The 26,554-nt window shown below is 36.0% G+C and overlaps 1 protein-coding gene across 4 annotated transcripts in view; it reads right to left on the bottom strand.

The window, feature by feature from the left end:
• mv (lysosomal-trafficking regulator mauve) overlaps positions 1-26,554 on the bottom strand; it is a 1,073,830-nt gene that overhangs the window by 451,449 nt on the left and 595,827 nt on the right. For all 4 annotated transcript variants that reach the window (XM_090399251.1, XM_090399254.1, XM_090399252.1 and 1 more), the window contains one exon: positions 11,217-11,322. In XM_090399251.1, coding sequence (XP_090255377.1) covers positions 11,217-11,322 — 106 coding nt within the window. The remainder of the gene's footprint in view (positions 1-11,216; positions 11,323-26,554) is intronic.

Here is a 26,554-nt window from a genome sequence, read left to right as displayed (position 1 = left end):
CACCTGAGGTACTCCACTAGTGACTTTCCTTCTCCTGGATATCGCTCCCCCATACACAACTTGTTGATTCCTATCAGATAGCCAGTATGCAATCCAATGCACTAATCTAATATCCAACCCCATCTGCTCTAGTTTGACTGTCAACTTATCATGAGGTACTCTATCAAAAGCCTTTGCAAAATCCAAGTATATTACTGTGTATCCTTCTCCTCTGTCCAAGGAAGCAGTCACTTTATTGTAATAAGTAAGTAGATTACTAAAACATGACCTCTCTTTAGCAAATCCATGCTGTCCATCAAAAATAATACCATTGTTGTCAACCCAACTCTGGATCTAGTTCTCACAAGCTTCTCTAACAACTTAACCACAACACCTGACACACAGATAGGCCTATAGTTTGATGCTTGAGTTCGATCACCTCCTTTATGAAGTGGCACAATCTTGCCCTCCTTCCACTCCTTAGGAACTTGACTGAGTGCAAGACTCGTATTAAAACAATATGTCAAGAGGTGTCAACTCCCTGGCACTTTCCTTCAGAATACATGGTGATATATTATCAAGTCCCACAGCCTAATTAACATCTAGTTTACTCAACTCCCCATACACCTCTTGCTCACTTACAGTCAGTCTCTCCTCCATCTACTGCTCTCAATCTCTCCATGAAGTCACATTCACAAGATTGAAAGACCTTTATGAATTGCTCATTAAGTATCTCCACCACACATTCTGCAACAGCTGTCTTTATACCACTTTCTTCTTTATACCAATGTCATTCTTCCATAATTATTCTTTCTTTTGCTGGCTACATATCGAAAGAACTCCTTAGGATTCTTTTTGACTTCATTACCTAACCGCTGTTCATGTCTCTCTTTAGCTACCCTCACCAACCAAGTCATCCTCCTTGCCTGGTCTTTGTAGACCTCATGGAATTAGTTATTTCCACTTCTCTTATGCTGCCTCCACAATGCTCTCTTTGTCTGTATTGCATGCTTAATCTCTTTATTCATCCATCTCACACCTACCTTTATTCACAATATACCAGGTAATCACTTCCTACTCTGCTGTTTAGATCTCTAACAAGGACTAATTTTTTTCTTTTTTGTTTATCAGCTACCTTTGCTAATGATCTGAAAAATTACCCTACTTCTTCCTTAGAAGAACCTTCTGTGGGACAATAGGAAGGAATAAGTCTCATTGTCCAGTTCTGCTTTCTGATATTTGCACAGATCACTTTATTTAATATTGCCTGCCATTCAAGAATATTATCCTCGTGATTTGTGTTGAATACTATTGCTACTTCTTCCTTTTCCTGATTGTTATTGCCTGTATACAATATAGCTTCTTGTATTTCTTGGTCAGAAAATTCCACATTTTTATCATCTTTGTTTCAGTAATGCCTATTATGTTGATCTAGCACTTATCCAATTAATCTGATAGTTCCACTTCTTTTCCAGTGATGCTACTTCTGTTTATTGTGTCAGTCTTGAGCTCTACTGATGGTAAGTTGGGATTTGTTCCAGTAGCTGACTTTTCTCTATTCACCCTAAGTTTCCAGACAAAAACAATGGGAACCTTCTTTATCCAGGTGATGTCCCAGCTGGCATAATACTCTACAACATTGTATCATCATATTATTTAGTTTTAGCCAATAAGAATACAATGTGGTCAGCTAAATTCCAAATTGCTAGCCTATCTTTATTGCTTAAGTATCCTAGTAAACACCAACTAGCCTTCACACTTCATCACAAGAAAGCGAAGATTGGAGGTTATTTCAGAAGCCCAGGTAAGTCCTTCTCATTCCTTAAAAGCTATGTGGAAGTCACCTCTACGTTATCCAGTTTTGATTCTTAAGTACCATTGCTTTAATGTCCGGTGTGCTGATGCTATCATATACAGTATAATCTAAATGGCACTGACAGCCACTACTTCAGTTCTGAAGAAAAAAAAATTATTGATGAGCAAAAAGCATTATATTCCAATCTAAAATATAAACTAAAATATATTCCATATATTCCAAACTAAAATATAATGCTGATCTGAAATCATCATCACCAAATTCCTGACATGTACCCTGAAATTAGCTCTGTTAACACATTCCTGGATGCTAACAATGTAAAGTTATTTCCTCATATCCTCATTTTTAATATGATATTGCCATTGATGCCATCTGTTCATGCCCCTAATCTTTCTAAGGACTCTCATATCTGTGGTCTTGTGTTTTATTTCTAACCCAGCTCTCAGATCCATAAGTAAAATTGGTTTGAACACTGTCTTGTATACAGATAATTTAGTGTTTTGACTAATTTTTCTCTTATTCCATAGAAATTTATTCACTTGACTTCCTATCATACTGGCTGGTTTATTCTGTTGTCTATTTTGATATTTAATTTACCATCTTCATAAAAAAATTGTTCCTAAGTAGTTGAAATGTTTTACTTGTTCTATAGGATCTCCATTCACAGTGCAGTTGATATTTTCAATGCTTCTGCCTATTTTCATTGTCTTTGTCTGCAAGATTCAATTTAGTCTTTACGGAATCTTGCAGACTTGTAGCGGATTTATTTAGAAGTATAACATCATCCGCATAAAGCAAACGGCTGACATTAACATCTCCAATTATGATATCAGGTTTAATACCCTTTCCTTTATAATGTGATCCGTATTGTTAATGAAGAACAGAGGGGATAATGTACATCCCTGTCTGACACCAGATTAAACATCAAACGATCTTCCTGTACTTCATTCAATTCTGTCTATTTTGATATTTAATTTACCATCTTCATAAAAAAATTGTTCCTAAGTAGTTGAAATGTTTTACTTGTTCTATAGGATCTCCATTCACAGTGCAGTTGATATTTTCAATGCTTCTGCCTATTTTCATTGTCTTTGTCTGCAAGATTCAATTTAGTCTTTACGGAATCTTGCAGACTTGTAGCGGATTTATTTAGAAGTATAACATCATCCGCATAAAGCAAACGGCTGACATTAACATCTCCAATTATGATATCAGGTTTAATACCCTTTCCTTTATAATGTGATCCGTATTGTTAATGAAGAACAGAGGGGATAATGTACATCCCTGTCTGACACCAGATTAAACATCAAACGATCTTCCTGTACTTCATTCAATTCTACCTAATGACTGACAACTCAAATATACACTAAGTACTGCTTGATATAATGCCCCATTGATACCACACAACTGTAGCATTTTGAATAGCTTTTCTCTGAGCACCTTGTCACATGCCTTTTCCAGATCTACAAAGTTTAAATACAGATCCTTGTTATATTCCCATGATTTCTCAACTACGAGGGTGGGCTGAAAAGTTCTCGGTCTCGACCACAGATGGTAACACTATTGTAAAGATTTTTTTTTTTCTAAGTTGCTACATCTGTCACAAGCATCCATACAAAATTGCATGTCATTCTATCAAGTAGTCTGTCTGAAGCAAAAGTGTTGTCTATATCCCTTGAAATGGATAAAATTGAATATCGTGCGGTTAAAAAATTCTTTGTAAAAGAGGTTTAACGCCAAACCGAAGTTCATAAAAGTTTATAGGCACTCTTCTCCTTTGTTTTCGGCAATTAAGAAATGGTCTGCCGAGTTTAAACGTGGCCATACCAGCATCGAAGATGATCCATGTGAAGGATGTCCAAAAAGTGTAACAACACCAGAAATCACTGATCAAGTGCATGATATGAGATTGGATGACCGATGAGTCAAAGAGCATAAAATTGCTGAGACTATAGTTATTTCAAAAGAACATGTAAGAAATATTTTGCATGAAGAATTGAAAATGATAAAGCTTTGCGCAAGATGGGTGCCACGCTTGCTCACAGCAGATCAAAAACGAATTCGAATGAAAATCTCTGAACAGTGCTTGGAGCATTTTAACAAAAATAAAACTAATTTTGTGCATCAATTTATTACTATGGATGAGACTTGAATTTACCATTATACACCAGAATCCAAACAGCAGTCAAAACAGTGGACAGAAGCCAGTTGTTCAGCACCAAAGACGACAAAGTCAGATCCATCAGCAGGAAAGCTCATGGCATTGGTGTTCTGGGATGCTAAAGGCATTTTGTTTATAAATTAACTTGAAAAGAGTAAACAATAACTGGGGAATATTATTCCCATCTTTTAACCAGACTAGAAGAAAAAATTAATCAGAAAAGACCCGGTTTGTAGAAGAAAAAAATCATCTTTCATCAGACAATGCACCTGCCCACAAAAGTGTTTTGGCAATGGAAAATTAAGGGATCTGCATTATGAACTGCTGGAACATCCACTCTATTCCCGAGATTTGGTTCCCTCTATCTTCTATCTCTTCCCAAAACTAAAACTCTTCCTTGCTGGTCAGCGTTTTTCTTCAAATCAAGAGTGATTGCAGCTGTAGACGGGATATTTTGAGGATCTTACTGAGTAACACCACAGGGACAGGATAATGGTGCTGCAGCATCGCTGGAATAAATGTATTAGTCTGAAGGGAGATTATGTTGAAAAATAAAAATAATTTTGAAATTATAAATTCGTTTTTTCACTGTTAGGCTGACTACTTTTCAGACTACACTTGTACTTGACGTAAAGTGAAAATCTGATCCTGACAGCCTCTATTTGGCCTGAGTGCAGCTTGTTTTTCACCAAGCTTCTCTTCCACAATCCTTCTCAACCGTTTCTCAAGAATACTTGCATAAATCTTACCAGGAACACTCAGTAGGGAAATATCTCTGTAATTCTCACATTTAGTTTAATTTCCCTTTTTATATATGGATACTATGAAAGCTTTACTCCAATCATCGGGAATTCTTCCTCTCTGGACTATGCAGCGCAGCCACTGTAAGACTTTTATACCTCCATACTTGAGCATTTCTGGTTGAATATCATCTACTCCCATTGTCTTTCCACATTTCAGGCTTTTGATGGCCTTTTCTACTTCGAATATGGAAATGTATTCCTTACTGCATGGCTGCTGAGTGTTTTTTTTTTTTACCAGTGTGTTCTCACTGATTGTTTCATTTAGCAATTTCAAGGATATCATTATCTCCTGTTTCCTTATCACCTTTATCATCTCTAATTCCTTTTACAGCACTCTAGATTTTTCTTGATATTTATTTTCTATGTTTTTATTAAAGTCTTCCCATGACTTTTATCTAGTTTAACAGAGTATTTAGCTTTCTTAGATATGTCTTTGTATTCGTTGATCAGCAGTATCTTTCAATATGCTTTCTTCTTTTCCTTCACTGCCTCTTTAACTTCTGTGTCCACCATTATGTTCTGATTTTTCTATCCTTGCAAACAACCTCACTGCATGACTCTCTGGCTGAATCAATGAATGTTTTCTTCAGGGCTTGTCACTGAATCTACAAGGTTTGTTTCTTATTTTCAAACTCTCATTTTTTCTTGAACAATGTTTCTGTATTTAGTTGATAGTTCACATCTGAGAGCTACTCAACTTTTATTTGCTTTAAAACTTTCTTTCATGTCCTTCTTTTCAATATGAAAATTTAATTTCATATTGAAATAAAATTTTACCCTGCTCAAGACTAAATTGATTAATTCCAATTTCAAATCCTCTGTACACTCTAGTGTCCTGCACCAGTGAGAAAACATCACTATCAACAATAACATAGTCAACGAGACTTTTCTTATTACTTGCGTCTTCTCTACATGTGAATTTGTGCACATTTTTATGTTGGTATATTTTGTTAGTAATAACCAGTACATGTCCTGAGAAGAAATCCAACAGTTATTTGCCATCATTATTAGCTTTTTCTCGTGGAAAGGCTTAGACGTTGGTTATGCATTTTTACTAAATAATTTAAGGAAATTACAACGTAAACTAGGATATACATTAAAATAATTTTTATATACTTCAATATTTCGGCAACATCACGTTGCCATTTTCAAGGAACTTAAGAACAAGACACGTGCACGCAGGCACAACAAACAGCATTTTGCTTATGTATTTTTGGGAGTACATATATATGGGGGGGTATAGAGTTAAATGGTTTTAATTTGCTAGTGATTTTCACAGGCCAAGAAGTGACCTTCTTAACCAAATTTGGGAAGGAAAATTCTACAAACAAATAGAGGGGACAGCCATGGGTTCTCCACTCTCTCTCCACCATTGGCCAACTTTTATATGGAGACTTTTGAAGAGAAAGCCTTAAACTCTGCCCCACAAAAACCAACCATTTGGCTTCGCTATGTTGATGATCTGTTCGCAATTTGGCCACATGGCTCTGATGCACTCCTCTGCTTCCTAATACACTTAAACAACCAACACCCCAGAATCAAATTCACCCTGGAAGAGGAAAAAAAACAACAACTGCCTTCCTTTCTTAGACACACTAGTCACCTGCCAGCCTGATGGAACCTTGGTTTTCTCAGTCTATAGAAAACCCACACATACAGGCAGATACATTCACCATCAGTCCCACCACCCCTCCTCGCCACAATATGGAGTCATTAAGACACTATACAACAGGGCAAAACTTATCTGTTCCAATGACAATGCCCTAACCACAGAACTAAACCACATTCTCAACACTTTCTCAGCCAATGGCTACCCCCCTCCCCTGAAAAAAATCCAAAACATATTGAAACCAGTAAACCACAAATCTCCTCACAACAAGGATTACTCTAAACCCATCACCATACCCTTATCTGCTCTACTAAAGACCAACCTCACTCCCCCCCCCCCTAGACCTACCATGTGTATACCAGGTCCCTTGCAGCTTCAAGCTGTCCTACTTTGGCCAAACAGGCAGGACAGCAAATATCAGAATTTCAGAACACAAGGACTACATCCGGTTTCACCAATACAGCCACTCTGGTCTTGCTGACCATGCGCTGGATACCTGCCATAGAATACGGTGGAAGAAAGCCATGATAATACACCGAAGAAAATACAAATATGAAAGGCTTTTCATGGAATCAGCTTCACCCCTAAGAAACAATCCAAACCTCAATAAATTTGGCTGCATGAGACTGCCTCAAATTTGGGAAACCTACATCAGAAGACCTTCAGTCCAATCACCCACGAATACCAACATTGCCTGCTAGGGAGCACCATCAGGACTTTAGGAGAAATAATGGCTTCCTGTTCTTCCTCACTTACTGTTTGTTGTGCCTGCGTGCACGGGTCTTGTTCTTAAGTTCCTTGAAAATGGCAACGTGACGTTGCCGAAATATTGAAGTATATTAAAATTTATTTTAATGTATATCCTAGTTTACATTGTAATTTCCTTAAATTATTTAGTAAAAACATCATTAGCTTTGCTTTTTTCTCCAAATTTTCCCAAAATACTTTTGTCTGACAATCATTTATTATTATTATTATTATTATTAAAACAAGACCTCATGGAGTCAAAGACTCATCTAGGAGGTCCTTTTATCTCACACACATCTCATCATACCGGGTCTTAAACACATTCAAACTCCCTGCAGACACCACACTCTCAGGCAAGGCATTCCAATCATTCACAACTCTGCACGAAAAAACCTACCTCTCACTCCCCTACTCACACCCTCTTTATACAGTTTCCAGGTATGACCTCTGGTTCTCCCCTGATCTCCCACTATTCTCTGTAGAACTTCTCCACCATTGATCCTATATTTCCAACTCTAATATTTAGATCCCCAACAAGGAAGGACCAACTTTTCATTTTTCATTGTGTTAGTTGCTTTCTCTAAAGATTCAAAAAATTCCTCCACTTCTACCTTAGTTAGAACATTCTGTGGGACCATAAGCACAAATACGTCTCATTGTCTAGTTCTCCATTCTTGTAATTTGCCCACATCGCTCTACTCGATATAGCCTGCCATTTAAGAAGATTAGCCTCGTATTTAGTGTTGAATACTATGACTACTCCTTTTCCTTGATTGTCATTGCCTGAATATAATATTTTGTATTTATTGCCAAGAAAGATCTTACCAGATTTTGTCTTTTTGTTTCAGTTACTCCTATTATGTTAATCTGGTACTTATCCAATTCCTCAGCTAGCTCAATTTCTTTGCCATTCAGGCTTCTTATATTGATAGTACTGATCTTGAACTCTGGTGATTTTGAGTTGGAGTTTGTTTCAGCATTTGTTCCAGTAGCTGACTTTTCGCTGTTCGGCCCTGGTTCCCTGGCAAAGACAACAGGGGAGAGCTGGTTTAACCGGATGACACCCCAGCCGGCATGAAATTTGGTCATGTTGTGGTTTAAGCCAATAAGAATACAATTTCGCCGGCTAAATCCCAAATTGCCAGCCCATCCTCGTTCATTCAGTACCCAGGTAGATACCTAACAGGGTGCACCACGAGAAGGTGAGGATTGAACATTAGGTCCGAAGACCTGATCGGTTCTCCGCATTCCTTTAAAGGCTATGTGGAGGTCTCCTCTCAGTTATACAGCTTTGACCCATAAGCACCCCAATCTGAAATAATAATAATAAATATTATTTTCATAAGGAATATTAATACACTCCATTTTCTTTAACTCCCACCCATACATACCCCCCCCACACACACATTCCCACTAATGTTCTTATAGGTTCTGAAGCCTCTCATTTATGGGGCTGATATGTATCCTGAATGTGTGCATAGAATACTAATTAGTGTCAAGTGAACTTGAAAAATGTGATATGTTTCGGGGGCTTTTTACCATTATAAAAATAAAGAGATAATAATATATGCAAAACATATTATTCTGCATATCACTTCTTGAGGGAATGCCACGTAACAGGTTGGGGGAGGGGGTAAGAGTAACCTCTTTGAGACTCTCTTCTGAATAATACGCTAATGGAATTGTAGAGGGAGAAATGAATGTATATACTAATACCCTGTTTCATGATGATCAGCTCATATGATGCTTTTCAATTAAAACTAATGCCTATGTATGTGATGCAGCATTTGTTCACATGACAGTTTTAGTAATTTGACATCCATGAATCAACCAATGTGCGGTATTCCTGAACTCTATTTATTTACAACATTGTTGCTCATTCTGTGTTTTGGTATTTCATTCAATTATAAACTTAATAATTACGTTTATAACTATGATTTTGTTTTATTGCTGTTAATAATGACCAACAAAATTCAAAGTAGGGGTGCTGCTGCTCCAGTGAAAAGAAAAAGACATGTAAACCTGTTAGATTAGATTAGATATTAAGATAAAAATGATTTAGTAATGGGTATCAAACACTGTAGGCCAGGCTCACCTCCCACTACTATTGTTAAATACAAGGATATAAAAGTGCTGACCAAATAATACAACTATTATCTGTAAACATGACAATCTTATTGCTGAAATGGAAGACTTTTTTTTAATGGTTTAGATTGATGACCAACCTAGTCAGTGTATTCTCTTAAGTCAACCTATTCAGAATAGCATTTTCATTTTTGCAAAAATTATTCTATATTTTTTGTTTGTGTATTTGTTGTAAATAGAGGCTTTATTTAAATCATTTATGCATATATCTGACTGATTAAACACAATAAGTCATTACACATGCATCTATAAGTGAATCAAAAATAGGCAGTGATTCGCTATACAATAGTGTTCTGGAAACTAATGTGTCATATGACTGGGTATGCCAGTATTCTTCTTTTCCAAATGCAGATTTTGCACTGTTTTATCCAAATAAATGGCAGTTAACAGAAGCAATTAATTATCACACATAACAAAAAAAAAATGATGAACAGTTTTTCAGAAATGCAACTATTTATTTTTGCTGAGGTCCTAATATCTAAATGACAATTAATCCTTGATTCACGATCGTGAGGAACTATTAATGGTTACACACCATACAAAACAGTATTTAAGTAAAATTTGTACTCTATATTTTTGAGGGAAACTTGTGCCATAGAATCATAAATTATCTACATGTAAACACAAGAAGTAAAATTTCTTAAATATACTGCCAAATATTTCAGTTTGAAACTAACAAAATATCATCAGTGGCCTGAACAAGATATTTTTCAAAGTAGAATGAAAACAATTGAATTATTTAAAATAGTACGAGCTGCATGATGTTAAATTGCTAATAGCTTTATACTTCACTGAAGAAAAGGTTAATCATAAAAGTGATTATAAAATAATTATATAATTTATATTATCATCCAAAAAAAAATTAATTTATAATATCATACTAAATAGATCATTAGATAGATGTAGTATCCAGTGGTTTCTTACAATCTATCTTTGTAAATATCACCATTGATCCTTAATTAAAAAAAAAAAAGTAATGTGTTATTCAGATCAAACTTTCCCATATTTTTGACAAGGATAAGCAGTCATTCTGATTCGAGTTAGGGCAGTGAAGCACTCTCTTTGAATAGGAGTTTGAATTTATACCAACATCTGTGCAGAAGGCGAATTTCAGACCAGAGAATGCTGTGGTCTGCTTCTATTCAGTGTTGCATCAATCCAGACTTATCAGATTTGTTCTGAAGAATATAAGACTGATGTTCTTGCATTCTTTTTTCTATTGAACATCCAGTTTGTTCAAAGCAGGAAAGCTGGCAGTCACATGGAACTGCCAGGAAGAGACATAGTTGAGAGTTTATCTTTAGATGATGGGAAATATGTGGATAGTTTATTAATGGGAATATAAGTAGCTACTAAAGCATATTTCCTCAGAATTCTTTAAATAGGCTCTGATATGCTAGAAATGTATGGGATTGGAACTCAATGTATTGATTCTTTATTATTTTGTTCGGGTTTGTAGGAGTCAAGAAGACGTAAATTTATATTTAATAAATATTACTTCTTGTGTTCACATGTAGATAATTTATTGTACTCTACCCTTTTTTTTTTTGTAGCATTCAATTTCTGAAATCTTTCTTGTAATTATAAAAAGATCTAAGGATGAGTGTGCAAAGTATTAAAGTGTGAATAATACTCTTTTCATTTACATTAAAAAAGTTCTTGTTTTAATGCAGAAACACATTTATATTTTTGATTGTGTAATAACATGACATTTACCTGTCACCTCTAACTATAAGTCAAAATTGCATAAAATTTTTGTTCGGAAATAATTTCTTATTCCCTTATAAAATGGAATAAGATAATTTCTTTGTTTCTTTCTTATTCCCTTATAAAAGCAGTATACAGGTGTTAACATTAACAAAGCACACAGCTGAATGAGGTAGGTAATTTAAACTTGTCAGATATGTTAATAAAAATAATATCACAAATGTGCAGATTTCAGGCCTGTACACTTACGTTATGCATTCATTACAATGGAGTCTATCAATCAGGGCTGCAGAATCAGCTGACTGGTTTTCATTTTCAAATACATGTTCCAGTGGTGCAGGATGATTCTCAGGCTCTATTAAAATATATAGAAATTTTTATACAAGTATGTTTTTTACTGTCATATATAAATAAAGTTTACAATGTGCTAAAATTAAAATCAAGTAAATCAGGATTAAGTAAACAATTCAAAGAAGTTTATTTCTTATAAACTGATACCTGTTCTAAAAATAAATGATGACATTAACAGCCTGGGAAAAACTGAATGATATTAGTACTTTATATTGTCTCTGAACTTATAGTTCATGTTGCTCCTTTCATAATCTTTGACATAAAGAGATAAGCAAAGCTTTTATGTTATGGAGCACCCTAGATCAGACCATGTCTTTCGACTGAAACTCTATTTTTTAATTAAAAATAAAATAAAAATTTAACGAAGTGATCATATATATTGCTTACCTTTGTTGTATATTTGGCAATAATGACCATTGAAATTTGAAGTGGAGATTACAAATGGTGATGAATGAGTATGAAATTAGTGATAGGCAACATTTTACATAAAAGCTTAGCTTATCTCCTTATATGAATGATGTATAATTCATGATAAAATTAATGACCATCATGCAACCTTAAAATGTCACTGTTTTGTTGGCTTTCCATCATTATAAAACTAAAGAGCTTCAACATTACATCTAGTCAAAAATTATCACATTCCTACACTGCAGTAGTATAATACTATCTTTATAAGATATCAACTGAATAAGCATAAAATAATTTGAGAGAAAAAAAACCAAACATGCAACAGAGTCTTCTTAACTTTAAGAAGACTCAATGTTTTAAAATGTTATGCCATTTTACGAATTGTTGCATCTCACAATATTGTTTTTTATGTTGCAGTTCCAAGGTCTTTAGCTTTAAGATGACTGAATGTTTTCAGATGTTATGCTATTTCATGAACTGTTGCATCTCACAATATCGCATTTTATGTTGGAGTTACTAGATCTTTACAAGTGCAACACAAATTGTCACAACATCCACAACTGCACTTCTTATGCAGTTAAGAGGATGTTAAGCTTTTTCATGCCATTGTAAAATCTCGCGAGAAATTAATTTTTCAAGAGAATTTTTGCTAAAGATTTTCCATTTTTTTTTTTTGAATTTATAAAGAAATAATGTGCTTAATAAAATGCAAAAATATAAAAGAAAAATTTGCTTTCAATATACACTTGCATTTTAGACTTGTTGATAAAAGCTTAGTAAGAGTTAAGCCGGATTAGCGCTGAATTCCATCCAAATCGTAAGGTCAAGCGACCAGCGATGACATTAATTTTGTCCTTGCTTCTGGCTAATCCTGGGATATTCTTAATTAAGAACAAGGGACTGAAAATGGAATAAAAGGGGATGCAGTGCTTAGTTCAAGATCTTTTTTCTTGGCTCTTCACCTTCGACTTCTACAGGGGCTCCTTCCCTTGGTCCAGGAGGACTGTTCTTCCTGACGCCATATGTTTCTCCACTGCCAGCTCTCTCTCTAGGCTCCAGGTAGCTACGGCAGAACCCCAGCGAGTCCGACAAAGGAAAACTCTTGAGGATTGACCAGTCGAAAGACGCTCCAGTCTCTCGATGTATGTTGCAGAATGTAAATCGGACTTTCCACTCATGATTGTTAGCAAGTAAGCCATTATTTCATTGTAATATGTTATGAGAATGTAACTCGAAATCGTAAGTGATTGCGAGAGTTTATTTGTTAACTGGCAGTTAAATTGAAATAGTAAGAGTTAAGCCAGATTAGCGCTGAATTCCATCCAAATCGTAAGGTCAAGCGGCCAGCGATGACATTAATTTTGTCCTTGCTTCTGGCTAATCCTGGGATATTCTTAATTAAGAACAAGGGACTGAAAATGGAATAAAAGGGGATGCAGTGCTTAGTTCAAGGTCTTTTTTCTTGGCTCTTCACCTTCGACTTCTACAGGGGCTCCTTCCCTTGGTCCAGGAGGACTGTTCTTCCTGACGCCATATGTTTCTCCACTGCCAGCTCTCTCTCTAGGCTCCAGGTAGCTACGGCAGAACCCCAGCGAGTCCGACAAAGGAAAACTCTTGAGGATTGACCAGTCGAAAGACGCTCCAGTCTCTCGATGTATGTTGCAGAATGTAAATCGGACTTTCCACTCATGATTGTTAGCAAGTAAGCCATTATTTCATTGTAATATGTTATGAGAATGTAACTCGAAATCGTAAGTGATTGCGAGAGTTTATTTGTTAACTGGCAGTTAAATTGAAATAGTAAGAGTTAAGCCAGATTAGCGCTGAATTCCATCCAAATCGTAAGGTCAAGCGGCCAGCGATGACATTAATTTTGTCCTTGCTTCTGGCTAATCCTGGGATATTCTTAATTAAGAACAAGGGACTGAAAATGGAATAAAAGGGGATGCAGTGCTTAGTTCAAGGTCTTTTTTCTTGGCTCTTCACCTTCGACTTCTACAGGGGCTCCTTCCCTTGGTCCAGGAGGACTGTTCTTCCTGACGCCATATGTTTCTCCACTGCCAGCTCTCTCTCTAGGCTCCAGGTAGCTACGGCAGAACCCCAGCGAGTCCGACAAAGGAAAACTCTTGAGGATTGACCAGTCGAAAGACGCTCCAGTCTCTCGATGTATGTTGCAGAATGTAAATCGGACTTTCCACTCATGATTGTTAGCAAGTAAGCCATTATTTCATTGTAATATGTTATGAGAATGTAACTCGAAATCGTAAGTGATTGCGAGAGTTTATTTGTTAACTGGCAGTTAAATTGAAATAGTAAGAGTTAAGCCAGATTAGCGCTGAATTCCATCCAAATCGTAAGGTCAAGCGGCCAGCGATGACATTAATTTTGTCCTTGCTTCTGGCTAATCCTGGGATATTCTTAATTAAGAACAAGGGACTGAAAATGGAATAAAAGGGGATGCAGTGCTTAGTTCAAGGTCTTTTTTCTTGGCTCTTCACCTTCGACTTCTACGGGGGCTCCTTCCCTTGGTCCAGGAGGACTGTTCTTCCCGCCACCGGCGCCATATGTTTCTCCACTGCCAGCTCTCTCTCTCTAGGCTCCAGGTAGCTACGGCAGAACCCCAGCGAGTCCGACAAAGGAAAACTCTTGAGGATTGACCAGTCAAAAGATGCTCCAGTCTCTCGATGTATGTTGCAGAATGTAAATCGGACTTTCCACTCATGATTGTTAGCAAGTAAGCCATTATTTCATTGTAATATGTTATGAGAATGTAACTCAAAATCGTAAGTGATTGCGAGAGGTTATTTGTTAACTGGCAGTTAAATTGAATCTGAATTAAGGGAAGATTATGTATTGTTGAGTGTGTTTAACTCAAAGATTATATGTGATAGCACCGGAATTAGTGCTGAGTAAGTATTGAAAGTGGTGGAAGAAAGTTGTTACAATCCCTCTTGGAATATATATAGTTGCGTATAAGCTAAGTTGTGTCACAGGAATCACTTTTATGTCAAAGTACATTAAGATTTCTGATAGTGAACGCACTATAAGTTCTGTTGTTAGATAGAAATTTGTTTTATGAGTTAAAGAGCTTTTGATTGAATTAATTTTTTAGCAACTTTTATATGCTCTGTACCATTTCCTTTAGATCGAAATAAATATGTTTTTGTTTTGTAATTACCTGGACCTTATTCCTTAGCCAATGCACTAACCCGAACAATTTAGCGAAGCAGGAATAATAGAAAATAACTAGCCACGACTTGCATGTATAGAAAATTGTGCTCACATATTAATTTAATTTTGTTATCTTCTTGCCCTAACTTTCAAGCAATAGAAGGCCAATTAAGTGGCACAGTCATTATGAAAAAATAAATTTCTTAATAGTATTGCACGAATGTTTAGGAACTGCTACGTTAGATAGGCTTAACTAACCACAGAAAAAAAAGCGGATGGGGGGGGAATATAAATTTAAGTGAAGACTTAGATAGATAGCTAAAGAAAAAGGAAACCAACAAATATTTTACAATGGTGCAGTCGACAGGATAAAATCCACATAATAAAATTCCAGTGAAGTGGATTGGGATAGTTTTGGCTTAAGAAACAGGTAAAGTTTAGCGAGTAGCATTTTTGCAATTTGAAATTGTATATATATGAATTGTGATACTACTGATTGTAACCCAACTAGCACTGACATAATGATGGATGACAAGGAGTTTTTTAGGCCTGTAAATCCTCACCTTGTTATTCCATCGTTCTCTGGGGGACGATAATGATGACATTCATTCCTATTTTGGGTTTGTAGAAGAATTAAGAAAAATTGGGAGGTGGTGGGACTTCCAGTTACTGATTCGCCTAAGAAACAAACTGATTGGTAAAGCAAAGATCTTTTTAAATGCCTCCCCTATTCTTAGGGACACAATTGGAATATTCAAAGTTTAAGGATACATTGATATCCCAATATTCCAAAGTGAGGAACGTAAGCCCCAATCTTTGGAAGTTACAGAAATGCGGGCAAGGAAACAAAGAATGTAGGCATTAAGTTACCTGAGTTTGAATAGAACATTCCCAAGAATTATTAATTCTTTCATCCGAGTGTTGAAATTATTTTGGGATTGGATTTTCTGCAGAAGTGCAACTTCTCTTGTGATTTCCATAAAAGGAATATTTCCCTAATGGGAATTGAATGTGCACAAAATGGCAGCAGTAATCGAAGGTCTCAGGCAGCAAAGGTTGACAAAGGAACCAAGCCAGTGAATAAAGGCAGAGATATTATGAATAGACAAAGAAAGAGAGATAAAGACAATGCCGACTTGACATGAATGACTCTTCCGTTAATCCCAAAGTAAATGGAAGTCTCGAAAAGGAAATGGTTACTGAATCATATGCCATTTCAAGTGTTGCACTGGCTGACCCTGTAAAAGGGGAAGACAGTAACTTAGGCAAGCTAAGTATTCCTCAATACTTAGGTTCTCTAAATTTTTCGTGATAGTGCATTGGCTAAGGAAAAAGAACCAGGTAATTATAAAACAAAAACATATTTATTTTGATCCAAAGGAAATGGTACAGAGCATATAAAAGTTGCTAAAAGATTAATTCAATCAAAAACTCTTGAACTCACAAAACAAATTTCTATTTAAGCAACAGAACTTATAGTGCATTCACTATCAGAAACCTTATTGTACTTTGACATAAAAGTAACTCCTGTAACATAACTTAGCTTACAAGCATGCATATATATTCCAAGAGGGATTGTAACAACTTTCTTCCACCACTTTCAGTACTTAATCAGCACTAATTCCGACACTATCACATATAATCTTTGAGTTAAACACACTCAACAATACATAAATCTTCCCTTAATTCAGATTCAATTTAACCGCCACTTAACAAATAACCTCTCGCAATCACTTACGATTTTGAGTTACATTCTCATAGCATATTACAATGAAATAATGGCTTACTTGCTAACAATCATGAGTGGAAAGTCCGATTTACATTCTGCAACATACATTGAGAGACTGGAGCGTCTTTCGTCTGGTCAGTCCTCGAGAGTTTTCCTTTGTCGGATTTGCTGGGCTTCTGCCGTAGCTACCCGGAGCCTAAAGAGAGAGAGCTGGCGGTGGAGAAACATATGGCGTCGGTGGTGGGAAGAACAGTCCTCCTGGACCAAGGGAAGGTGAAGAGCCAAGAAAAAAGACCTTGAACTAAGCACTGCATCCCCTTTTATTCCATTTTCAGTCCCTTGTTCTTAATTAAGAATATCCCAGGATTAGCCAGAAGCAAGGACAAAATTGACGTCGTTGCTGGCCACTTGACCTTACGATTTGGATGGAATTCAGCGCTAATCCGACTTAACTCTTACTAAGCTTTTATCAACAAGTCTAAAATGCAGGTGCATACTGACAGCAAATTTTTCTTTTATATTTTTGCATTTTATTAAGCACATTATTTCTTTATAAATTCAACAAAAAAAAAAAAAAAAAAAGGAAAATCTTTAGTGAAAATTCTCTTGAAAAATTAATTTCTCGCGAGATTTTACACCATGGCACTGTTTTTGTCATACCTGCCAGCCCTTTAATTTTACATATATCGCTATACCACTAATGCCCTCTTAACTGAAACGTGCACACATTTAGCACCTCCCAGGTCATGACTATGTGATCATCCAAATCAATTGGTGGCAATGTGGTAATCTTCACTGTAGCACTCTCAAACCCCTCGTCCATTATTGACACTAAAAGCTTAATTTCCTACACAGAAAATTAAGCTTTTAGTGTGAGAAAATAAATTTTCTCACAGGAAACTTCGTTAAAATTTTATACAAGGAAAAAAAAAATGACTGGTAGAAGAGAATATAAGTGGCAAATATAAGAGAATATATTTGCCAAAGATAGCTTAACTCTAAGTTATCTTTGGCAAACTACAACCAACATATATTCTGTCACTTGTATGAAAATGTGTGTGATAGTGTAGCAGAAGGGAGAAGCAGTTGAGCAAGTATACAGATACTAGTGAGAAAGTTGATGTAAGAATGTGATAAAAATGCCTTAAGTTAGTATCATGAGTAATAAACCAGAATCAGAGAGTTAGTGTAAAGTATAAGGACAGAAGTGACTGAAAAACTATTGCATTTTATGTGCATCAGGGCCAAAAGTTATTGCCATTAGTGAGACGTGATTGACAGAAGATGATATAGTTAGTGGGAGACAATGTGAAGGGTATCACATTTTCAGGTAGGATAGAGAGAAAAGAATGGGGGGGGGGATATTGTTGATGATAGCTGATCAACAACAATCAAAGATAATAGGAGTTCAACTGCAGCCTAGCAGAACAAATTATACAATTGGTTGCTGCTATAGACAAGGGGATGCGAAGGATGATGTGGATAGCATGCATCAGCAAATACAGTTTATGCAGTTACTAAGAAATAATAACATGAGGCTGCATGTGATAGGGGTTTGAGAGTGATATATCTATTAACTGTATCAGAGAATTTGTCACTAACCATATTGCCACCAACTGGTGACAGTGATCACATGGTCTTGCCCAGGGAGGTGGCTAAATTGTGTGGAAGCTTCAGTTAAAAGGGGATATTTGTAAAATTACAGAGCTGTTAAAGGAAAGTATGGCAAACTTAGAAAATTGCTTGGAGCAATTCCAGGGCATGAAAAATTTCAAGGACTGGATGTTGAAAGTGCATGGAGATGGCGATGTTTCAAGGAAGTAATGGCAGACTGCATACCTAAAGTCAAGAGGATAAATCAAGTGGTAACTAAATGGATGAATAGCATTGTTAAAGAGGAACTTTAAAAAATGTGGAGAGAATTCAAAGAAAAAGGTGACCAGCAGGTACATGGTACAAAGCACAGGCCAGAATGGTGCAATATTGGAAGAAATGCAAAATCAGACTATAAGAGGAAAAAAGACACAAGGTAATCACAAAGGTTCTTTCGATATCTTGTAAATAAAAGAAAGAATGCTTAGGCCAAAATAATTTTAATGAACGTTGATGGTGGGGAAGTAACTGGATCAGAACGAAATAGTTGAATTACTATGTAAACACTCTGCATGAGTATAGCCAGCAAAGGTTGGTCGATTGGTAGAGCCTCTGCTACTAATGGCTCACACAAAAAAGTTAAGCAAGTTTGAGCGCTTTTAGTAGTTGGAAGGGATTCAATCGTTCAATGCTGTTGGCACACTCTCCCTCGATGAGTCTATGGACTCCCTGGAGGTGTCACATAATAATAATAATATTATCCAGGTGGAGATACCATAGTAACAATATTATGTAGAAATTGAGGTAAATGAACTGGAGATGCATAGGATATTACAGAACTTTGATGTGGATACTGCTATAGGATTTGATGGGATACTAGCTCAAGTTTTATGAGAAGATGATAGGGAATTGGCAATGTCTTTGCACATATTGTTTAATGTAAGTCTCAGCTCTGGGTTGGTCCCAAGGTTATAGAAAGTAGTTCCATTGCATAAAGGAGGCTCTAAGAATAAGGTAGCAAATTACTGACAAATCAGCATCTAGGGAGTTGTGTTCACGTTATTGGAGAAGAGCAAATACAGGAATGGATAGATGGAAACAGAAACAAGTTACTATATGTTGGGGGGATGAGGGAGAAACATGGTTATATGAAAGGTAGGTTATGCTTCAGTAACAAGATTGTAAACTGCATGTGTCCTGTTGGGCAATTTTCCTGTATGCAGGATGAAAATTCCAAGTTTCTGAAAGAAAAATCCTGCTAACTCTGTGCTAAAATGGGTAACTCACCTCTCACCTTCAATTGAAAATTGAAAAAGCCCATATAAAGATCACTCTTATTGTGATGAGAATCCAACTCAGGTCTTTTCCAATCGAGGGCACAATGTCTGGCTGTTCTTCCAACTACACTACCGAGGTGCTTAATAAAGGTACATATTAAGCACCTATATATTTCCTAATATTTCATGCGTGATTGTGTGTGTGAAAAAGGTTGTATACCTATCATACATTTTATATCCTGAATGTGGGCTTGATGTTAGATAATCTGTTTTCCCCTAAAGACCAAACAAAACTTTTTCAAACCACTTGAGGCCTAGAATAAGCAGGATGGTTCACACTAGCTGATGAAATTCATCTACTAAACAAAAACATCCATTCATGCCCACAGTGACATTCAAACCTAAAGCCTGTTGGTGGACACTGGATCTAGCATCGATTCTGAGAACTAAACTGGCATATTATATTATAATATAATATAATATAGTATCATATGATATAACGTAACATAAACTGGAATATTATACAATGTGCTTTTCTACATTATAAATTATACAGATTGCAGTTTATGCATTGTGGAAAAACTGACACTAATATAACGTAACTCAATCTATGTTTATACAAACTATTTCAAGGAAGAATAATTTCTTCTGATGATAATTCAGTTTAAAAAAAATCATAATATCGGTTTATTTATTATGTGAATCCCATCCACAAAAGGTTGTAGATCTATGGTACATAGATTATCTTACTCTGGAAAGATTGCTCTAGAGAAAAACATGGATCTCTTTTCAATGGCATAATATTATGTCTGATATTATGATATTAACTATTTTTAAATCAGCTTTACAACTGCTGCTAGTCTTGTGAAATCAGCCAACTTCAATGTTATCAACTATTCATGAACAGAGCAATGATTAATGAATTAACTCATGCTGTTTATTATTTAAAATTCTTTCATTTTACAATGAAACATTTTTCTCCTATACTGACGATTTGTGTATATCTATGCACAAATACAGTCAATTACAAGTACAGAAACACTTGTACTAACTATAACAAACTAAAATAAATTGAGTTACAGCCATTTTAAAGACGATTAACTATAATTAACTCTTCCCTAAAAAAAAAAAATTAAAAAAAAAAAAAAAAAAATCCTTTAAGTAATGTCAGGCATTCAGCATTAAAAAAAAACATTGTTCTGAGATACTAATTTGGTGGTTTCAATAGCTAATGTGAGTTGAAAACTAATTATCCTTATCCAGATAAGTCAGGATAAGGAAAGTGACTCTTTGACCATTGCTAGGCAACATATAAGTTCATAGTCGACTTAGTGGAAAGGCCATTCTTTACTTTGACTATAACATTTCTATTACTGTGATGGCAGTCATTATTATTCTCATTGTTGCTGTCAAATGGTTAAAACACATTATTAACAGGTAAATTTTTTTTTTGTGTGTGTGTGTGTATGTGCGAGAGATGTATAAAAATAAAATTAAAATCAGTATATTAAAATATCTAATTCAAAAATATTATACGCTCATGTAATGATTTAATTTTTTGGTAAAGATTTAAAACACGCAGAGTATATTTGTATGATTCATCACACACAATGAATCAGACAAAATCTGCCTGTGTATAAAGCTCTGACAGATTAGTACTATTCAAGTAGTAAAAGAATCAATGTGTTAATAAAATAATGAGTGTTTGATTAAAATATGATGATTCGTTAGAGAAGATGAACAATACTCATACATAGCCATATCTTAAGATGTACTGAATAAAATCTGCCTGAGGGTATAAGGCTAAGATAGATTGTTAAAACTAGTAAAAACAGTGACTGCACTCATTAAAATAATGAGGAAAACTAATTAAAATATGATGAATAGTTATAGTGAATTAACAATATTCACATATAACATTATCAATCAATAAGAAGGAATGTGTAAGACAAGTATGACTTATACAGAAACAAGTAAAGAACAACTAATCTGCACAAATTGGACTTCTAAAGTTTAATTGCTGGTTTAATCAGGTATTATTATTATTATTATGGGCAACATGTTGGATAGTTCTTGACATGATGTTAAGAACTATCCAACATTTGCACAATATCTATCATACTCTGCTTTGAACTCATTTATATGCATGGCACACAAACAGACTCTGGCAAACTATTCCACTCATTCACTACTCTCCAAGCAAAAAACCTAGTCCTAACACCCTTGCTAACTACACTCTTACTCAGTCTCCATTGATAGCCCTAGTTCTCCCACCACCACCACACCTGTTATGAAAAATATCCTCTGAATTAACCTTGTAAAGACCCTGTAGTAATTTCATCATCATTATTTTTTAATTTCATCAGCCGGCCTGGTTGGCCAATTGGTCAGCGTATCTGCTCTCCAGCCAAAGGCTGCGGGTTTGAATCCCGCCGTGGGCATGAATATTTATGATTGTCTGTGAAAATACTAGTGATGATGATGGGCAGTGGATGGTGCTGGTGCAGATGATGATAGTAGTTGGTAGATTGAGCAGTGGAGACAAAGTTGTAGAGTTGCCCTCTCTCGATGCGTCATTGGACTCCCTGGAGGTGTTACATAATAATAATAATAATTATCAAATTCCTGATATATACCCTCAGGGGGTGTGCAGAATATGATACTACTACATAAAAAATTAAGTGAGGTAACCCCGCACTTAATATAGGGAAACTAGTCTGGGTAGTGACCCTTCCCATAATGCATAACATTATACATGTCCACAAGGAGATGTGCTTTGCATTATGGGATACTAAAGAAATTGATGAGAACTCAGTCCACCTTTGCCACGAGTTGCCCGTCCTGAAGATACTTCAGGCACAAACTTTGTTTGCTTACACTTGGATAAAGGATTAAACTAAATATGTAATTTACAAAATGCTATTGTTTGCTGAGAAGGCAGAGGTTCAAGAAGTTAGTGCAGTTAAAGATCAAAGAGTTATTGCTAAGCAGGATAGCACAGACAAGTGGGTTGTATGGCAGGAGGAAGAGATGACAAGGTTGAAGCAGGATGACATTTGGAATGCATAAAGATGAGGATCAGATATCAATGGATTTGAATGGTAAATTGAGTCAGGATTAGGGAAATAGGAGTGGTCAGGCTGAAGAGAAAGGTGAGGTATAGAGGCCAGAGTAAAGAATGTTAGTTGGTAGAATGGCACCAAAGACACAGTGATCATTAGGTTTGTATATAAATGTAAGGCGAATTCAAAAATGAGAGCTGAGACTGTTGCATTCATTGACTCAGTATGCCTAAAGATATTTGGTAAAAGTGAAATGTGGTTGTCTGAGAATGATGTAATGTCAGGGAATAGAAGTGGAAGGATATACGATTGTTTGGGATGATAAGAAGGTGAAAAGAAGATGAGAAGTACTATTAATGATTGCAGAGAAATTGTGTCACCAAAGTATAGTAGTTGATAGTACATGTACAGATTTTTAATCTGTGTGGTGCAAAGCTGAAATTAACAGGATAATACATGTAACAGGATGCCTGTATAGGCATAGGCAATGGAATGTAGTGAACACTGATTGTGAAATATTTAGACAAACTGGTTGGGCATGTAAAAAGAGTGTAATTCTGATGGAAGATTTTAATTACATAAATATACATGTAGAAGCTTGTTTGGAAAGTGGTGAAACAATAAAAAGTTACTGCCAAAGAAAGATATATGTGGAATTATATGGAGGGTGTTATGGAAAGCTCTGAAATCAACTAGCATCAATACTTTGGTAGGTCAGTTGAGCAGGAAAGATGTCGATAGTGAATGGGAATTCATAAGGTAGTATCTGATACTCGTAATGTGTAACGGAATACCAAGAGTTAATGTTAATGCCAATAAATAGAGTAAAAATGAAATGGATGAACAGCGAAATCAAGTAAGCTATGTTGGAAAAGAAAACGTTCTTCCAATATATGGCAAGTAAGAGGAAGAATAATTATGGCAGGTTGACATGGGTGGATAGTCATGGCAGCAGAGTGACCATTGCAAAGGATATCTATGAGCATATATGATACTTGTTGACTGGGTAAGAAGTTAATAAGGCTGTGGGAATGAATGATATATTAATATGCACTTTTAAGGAATGTGCACAATGGTTATCTATGCCCTTGACTTCGTTATTTAATGAAAGTCTTGCTATGGGTAAGGTTCCTAAGGAGTGGAAACAAGCAAAATAGTACCACTCCACAAGCATGGTTCTAGGAGAGAAGTCTCCAATTATAGACTAATCTGTATAGCTGCAGTTGTAGTCAAGGTGTTGGAGAGATTAGTTAGGAACAGAATACAAAATTGGGATGATGGTTATCTTGTCCGGACAATTTATCACGGGGACAAATCATCAGCAGAACAATTCATCGCATGAACTATTATCACTGAAAATGTTATTCGCTAGAAAACTGAAACGAATTGCATTGATACTGATATATAAAAAGTAAATGCAGTGCAAGAGACAGGGGCGAATTCTCCATGATTGCTGCACAAGCTCATTAATTGAGAAAGAAGTAATATTTATTTGTTAATAAATGCATGCATTTATATGCATTCCATTTAGGCTTTTATTTTTGTAGACAGATGTCTTAAGCTTGCGTGGCAATAATTGAGCTTTGCGTTGTGTATCGGAAGCCGATGCTTACTCGTCTAGTCAAAGCTACCTTGGCTTGCTCGGTTGTAGGAGCTTCCAGGTCCTCGCTGCAGCACTGTGATCTCATGCGTGTGCATAGCCATTTCCGCTCCCTTCACGTCGTCTTAAACACAGGCCATATGCAGCCAAAGTAGCTCTAGCCAGTGAGCTTCAGCCAGCCTTTACTGCCTTGTGTGTTGCTTGGGAAAATTAAGTCACAACCAACTTTTTATGACGATGTTATTGACCAGTTCATAAAGAAGAACCAAAGGTTATATATGTATTCGAGTAGCTAAATTGAAAAAGATAGAATATCATTTGTAAAATAAACGTATTTGTATGATTAAATGTACATAAATTTCTAAATACACCTGGTCATTGACTTACGACCATCTGCACTTACAACCACAAAAAAAGAAAAAAAAAAAAAAGAAAAAAAAGAATAAATTAATAATAAATCAGGCAGCTATGCATACAATATGGGATAAGATAGTTATTGTACGATAACCCACGTATGGATAAACCGATAACTATCTCTCACATACACTCAGTCGCTTTCAAACATCTGTTGCGTGTGGTGTATTAATTAAAATTCTACTGAAATACTACCCATAAAATGTCTAGTAAAAGGAAAATGCCTTCATCTACAGATATGCCAGCTAAGAAGTCAAGGAAAACTATTGATTTACAGTGTAAAATGAAAGTTATCCAGAAGTATGAAGGCAGAAAGAAAGTGAATACGATAGCACGACTTGAAGTTATCACATTCCACGGTATTGAAGATACTTAAGGACAAAGAAAGAATTCGGGAAGCTGTGAAAGGTTCCGCACCTATGAAGTCTAAAACTTTAACCAAACAACGACAGGGATCCATCCATGAAATGGAGAAATTGTTGTTTATGTGGATGGAAGATTTAATACAGAAAAATTCACCCATGAGCCTTTGCACAGTGCAAGCGAAGGCCAGAAGTCTGCTTCAGAATTTAAAATCACGTGCCGGAGACGATTATGCAGAAGATTTTCATGCTAGTACTGGACGTACGTGTCACAGGAGAAGCAGGAAGTGCAGATGAAGATGAAGCTCAAAAATTCGTTGATAGTTTCGACTCTTTAATCAAAGAAGAAGGTTATCTACTGGAACAAATATTTAACGTAGATGAAACCGGCTTGCAATGGAAATGCATGCCTAATCGTACATACGTACACCAAGAAGCAAAAAGGATGCCAGGATTCAAAGGCTTTTAAGGATCGGTTGACTTTGTTGCTTGGTGGGAATGCAGTGGGTTTTAAGCTGAAGCCTTTTCTCATTTATCATTCAGAAAATCCTCGTGCATTTAAGCACATCAACAAGCACACACACTGCATGTTTACTACCATTCAAACCTAAAGCTTGGATGACTCAAGCACTGTTCAAAAACTGGTTTATGAACTGCTTTATTCCCCAGGCTCATGAATATTGTGCGGAGAGAGGTATCCCTTTCAAGATTTTATTGATTATGGACAATGCCCATGGCCACCCTCCTCATTTGGACGACCTTCAACATGATGTTAGAGTGGGTTTTATGCCACGTAACACAACCGCTCTCATTCAACCCATGGATCAGGGTGCTATTTCAGCATTCCAGGCTCACTACCTCAGAATGACATTCGCACAAGCCATCAAAGCGATAGATTCTGATGCTGACTTATCTTTGCGAGACTTTTGGAAGCAGTACAACATTCTTCAGTGTATCAAGAATATTTCGACTGCATGGGAATGTGTAACAAAGAATTGTATGTCAGGAATTTGGAAAAAGTGTCTAAAATGTTATGCGAATACATTTGAAGGATTTGAAAAAGGAGAGGAACTGGAAGTGATTACAGAAAAAAATGTTAAACTTGCAAAAAATCTTAAATTAGAATGTGAATTAGAAGATGTAGAGGAGTTGCTAGATTGTGAAATAAAAGACCTTTCGGATGAAGAGTTGATTGAATTGGAAGCACAGAGAGTGTCAGAAGAGAAAGAGAGAGAGAAAGAAGAACAGGAGCCAGAAAAGAAATTCACTGCAAAGAGTTTATCAGATTCTTTTTCGTAACCAAATAAAGTTCTCGCCAGTTTCGAAGCAATAGACCTTAATGTCGAACGATTCACAAAGGTTGAACGTATCATTTAAGAAGCTGTGCGTTGTTATCGTGAAATATATGAAGAAAAAAGAAACAAACTGTTCAAACAAAGCTCAGCATGTTCCTCATCAAAAGAACATCTCCTACTTCAACCCAAGAACATGACCCTGACGATCCACAACCAAGCACAAGCAAAGATTAAAAATTGATTTTGTAAATTTCTACATTAATTTTAGATTGTATTTTTGTGTTTACAGTACAGTATGTACAGTATTATTTTTCACATTATGTAC

The sequence above is a fragment of the Typopeltis vanoorti genome, chromosome 10 (assembly GCF_054136105.1).
Source record: "Typopeltis vanoorti isolate ZY-2024b chromosome 10, IOZ_Tvanoo_1.0, whole genome shotgun sequence".
Classification (NCBI taxonomy): Eukaryota; Metazoa; Arthropoda; class Arachnida; order Uropygi; family Thelyphonidae; genus Typopeltis; species Typopeltis vanoorti.
The sequence above is the reverse complement of the archived record's forward strand: the minus strand, read 5'-3'. Positions and strand labels throughout refer to the sequence as shown.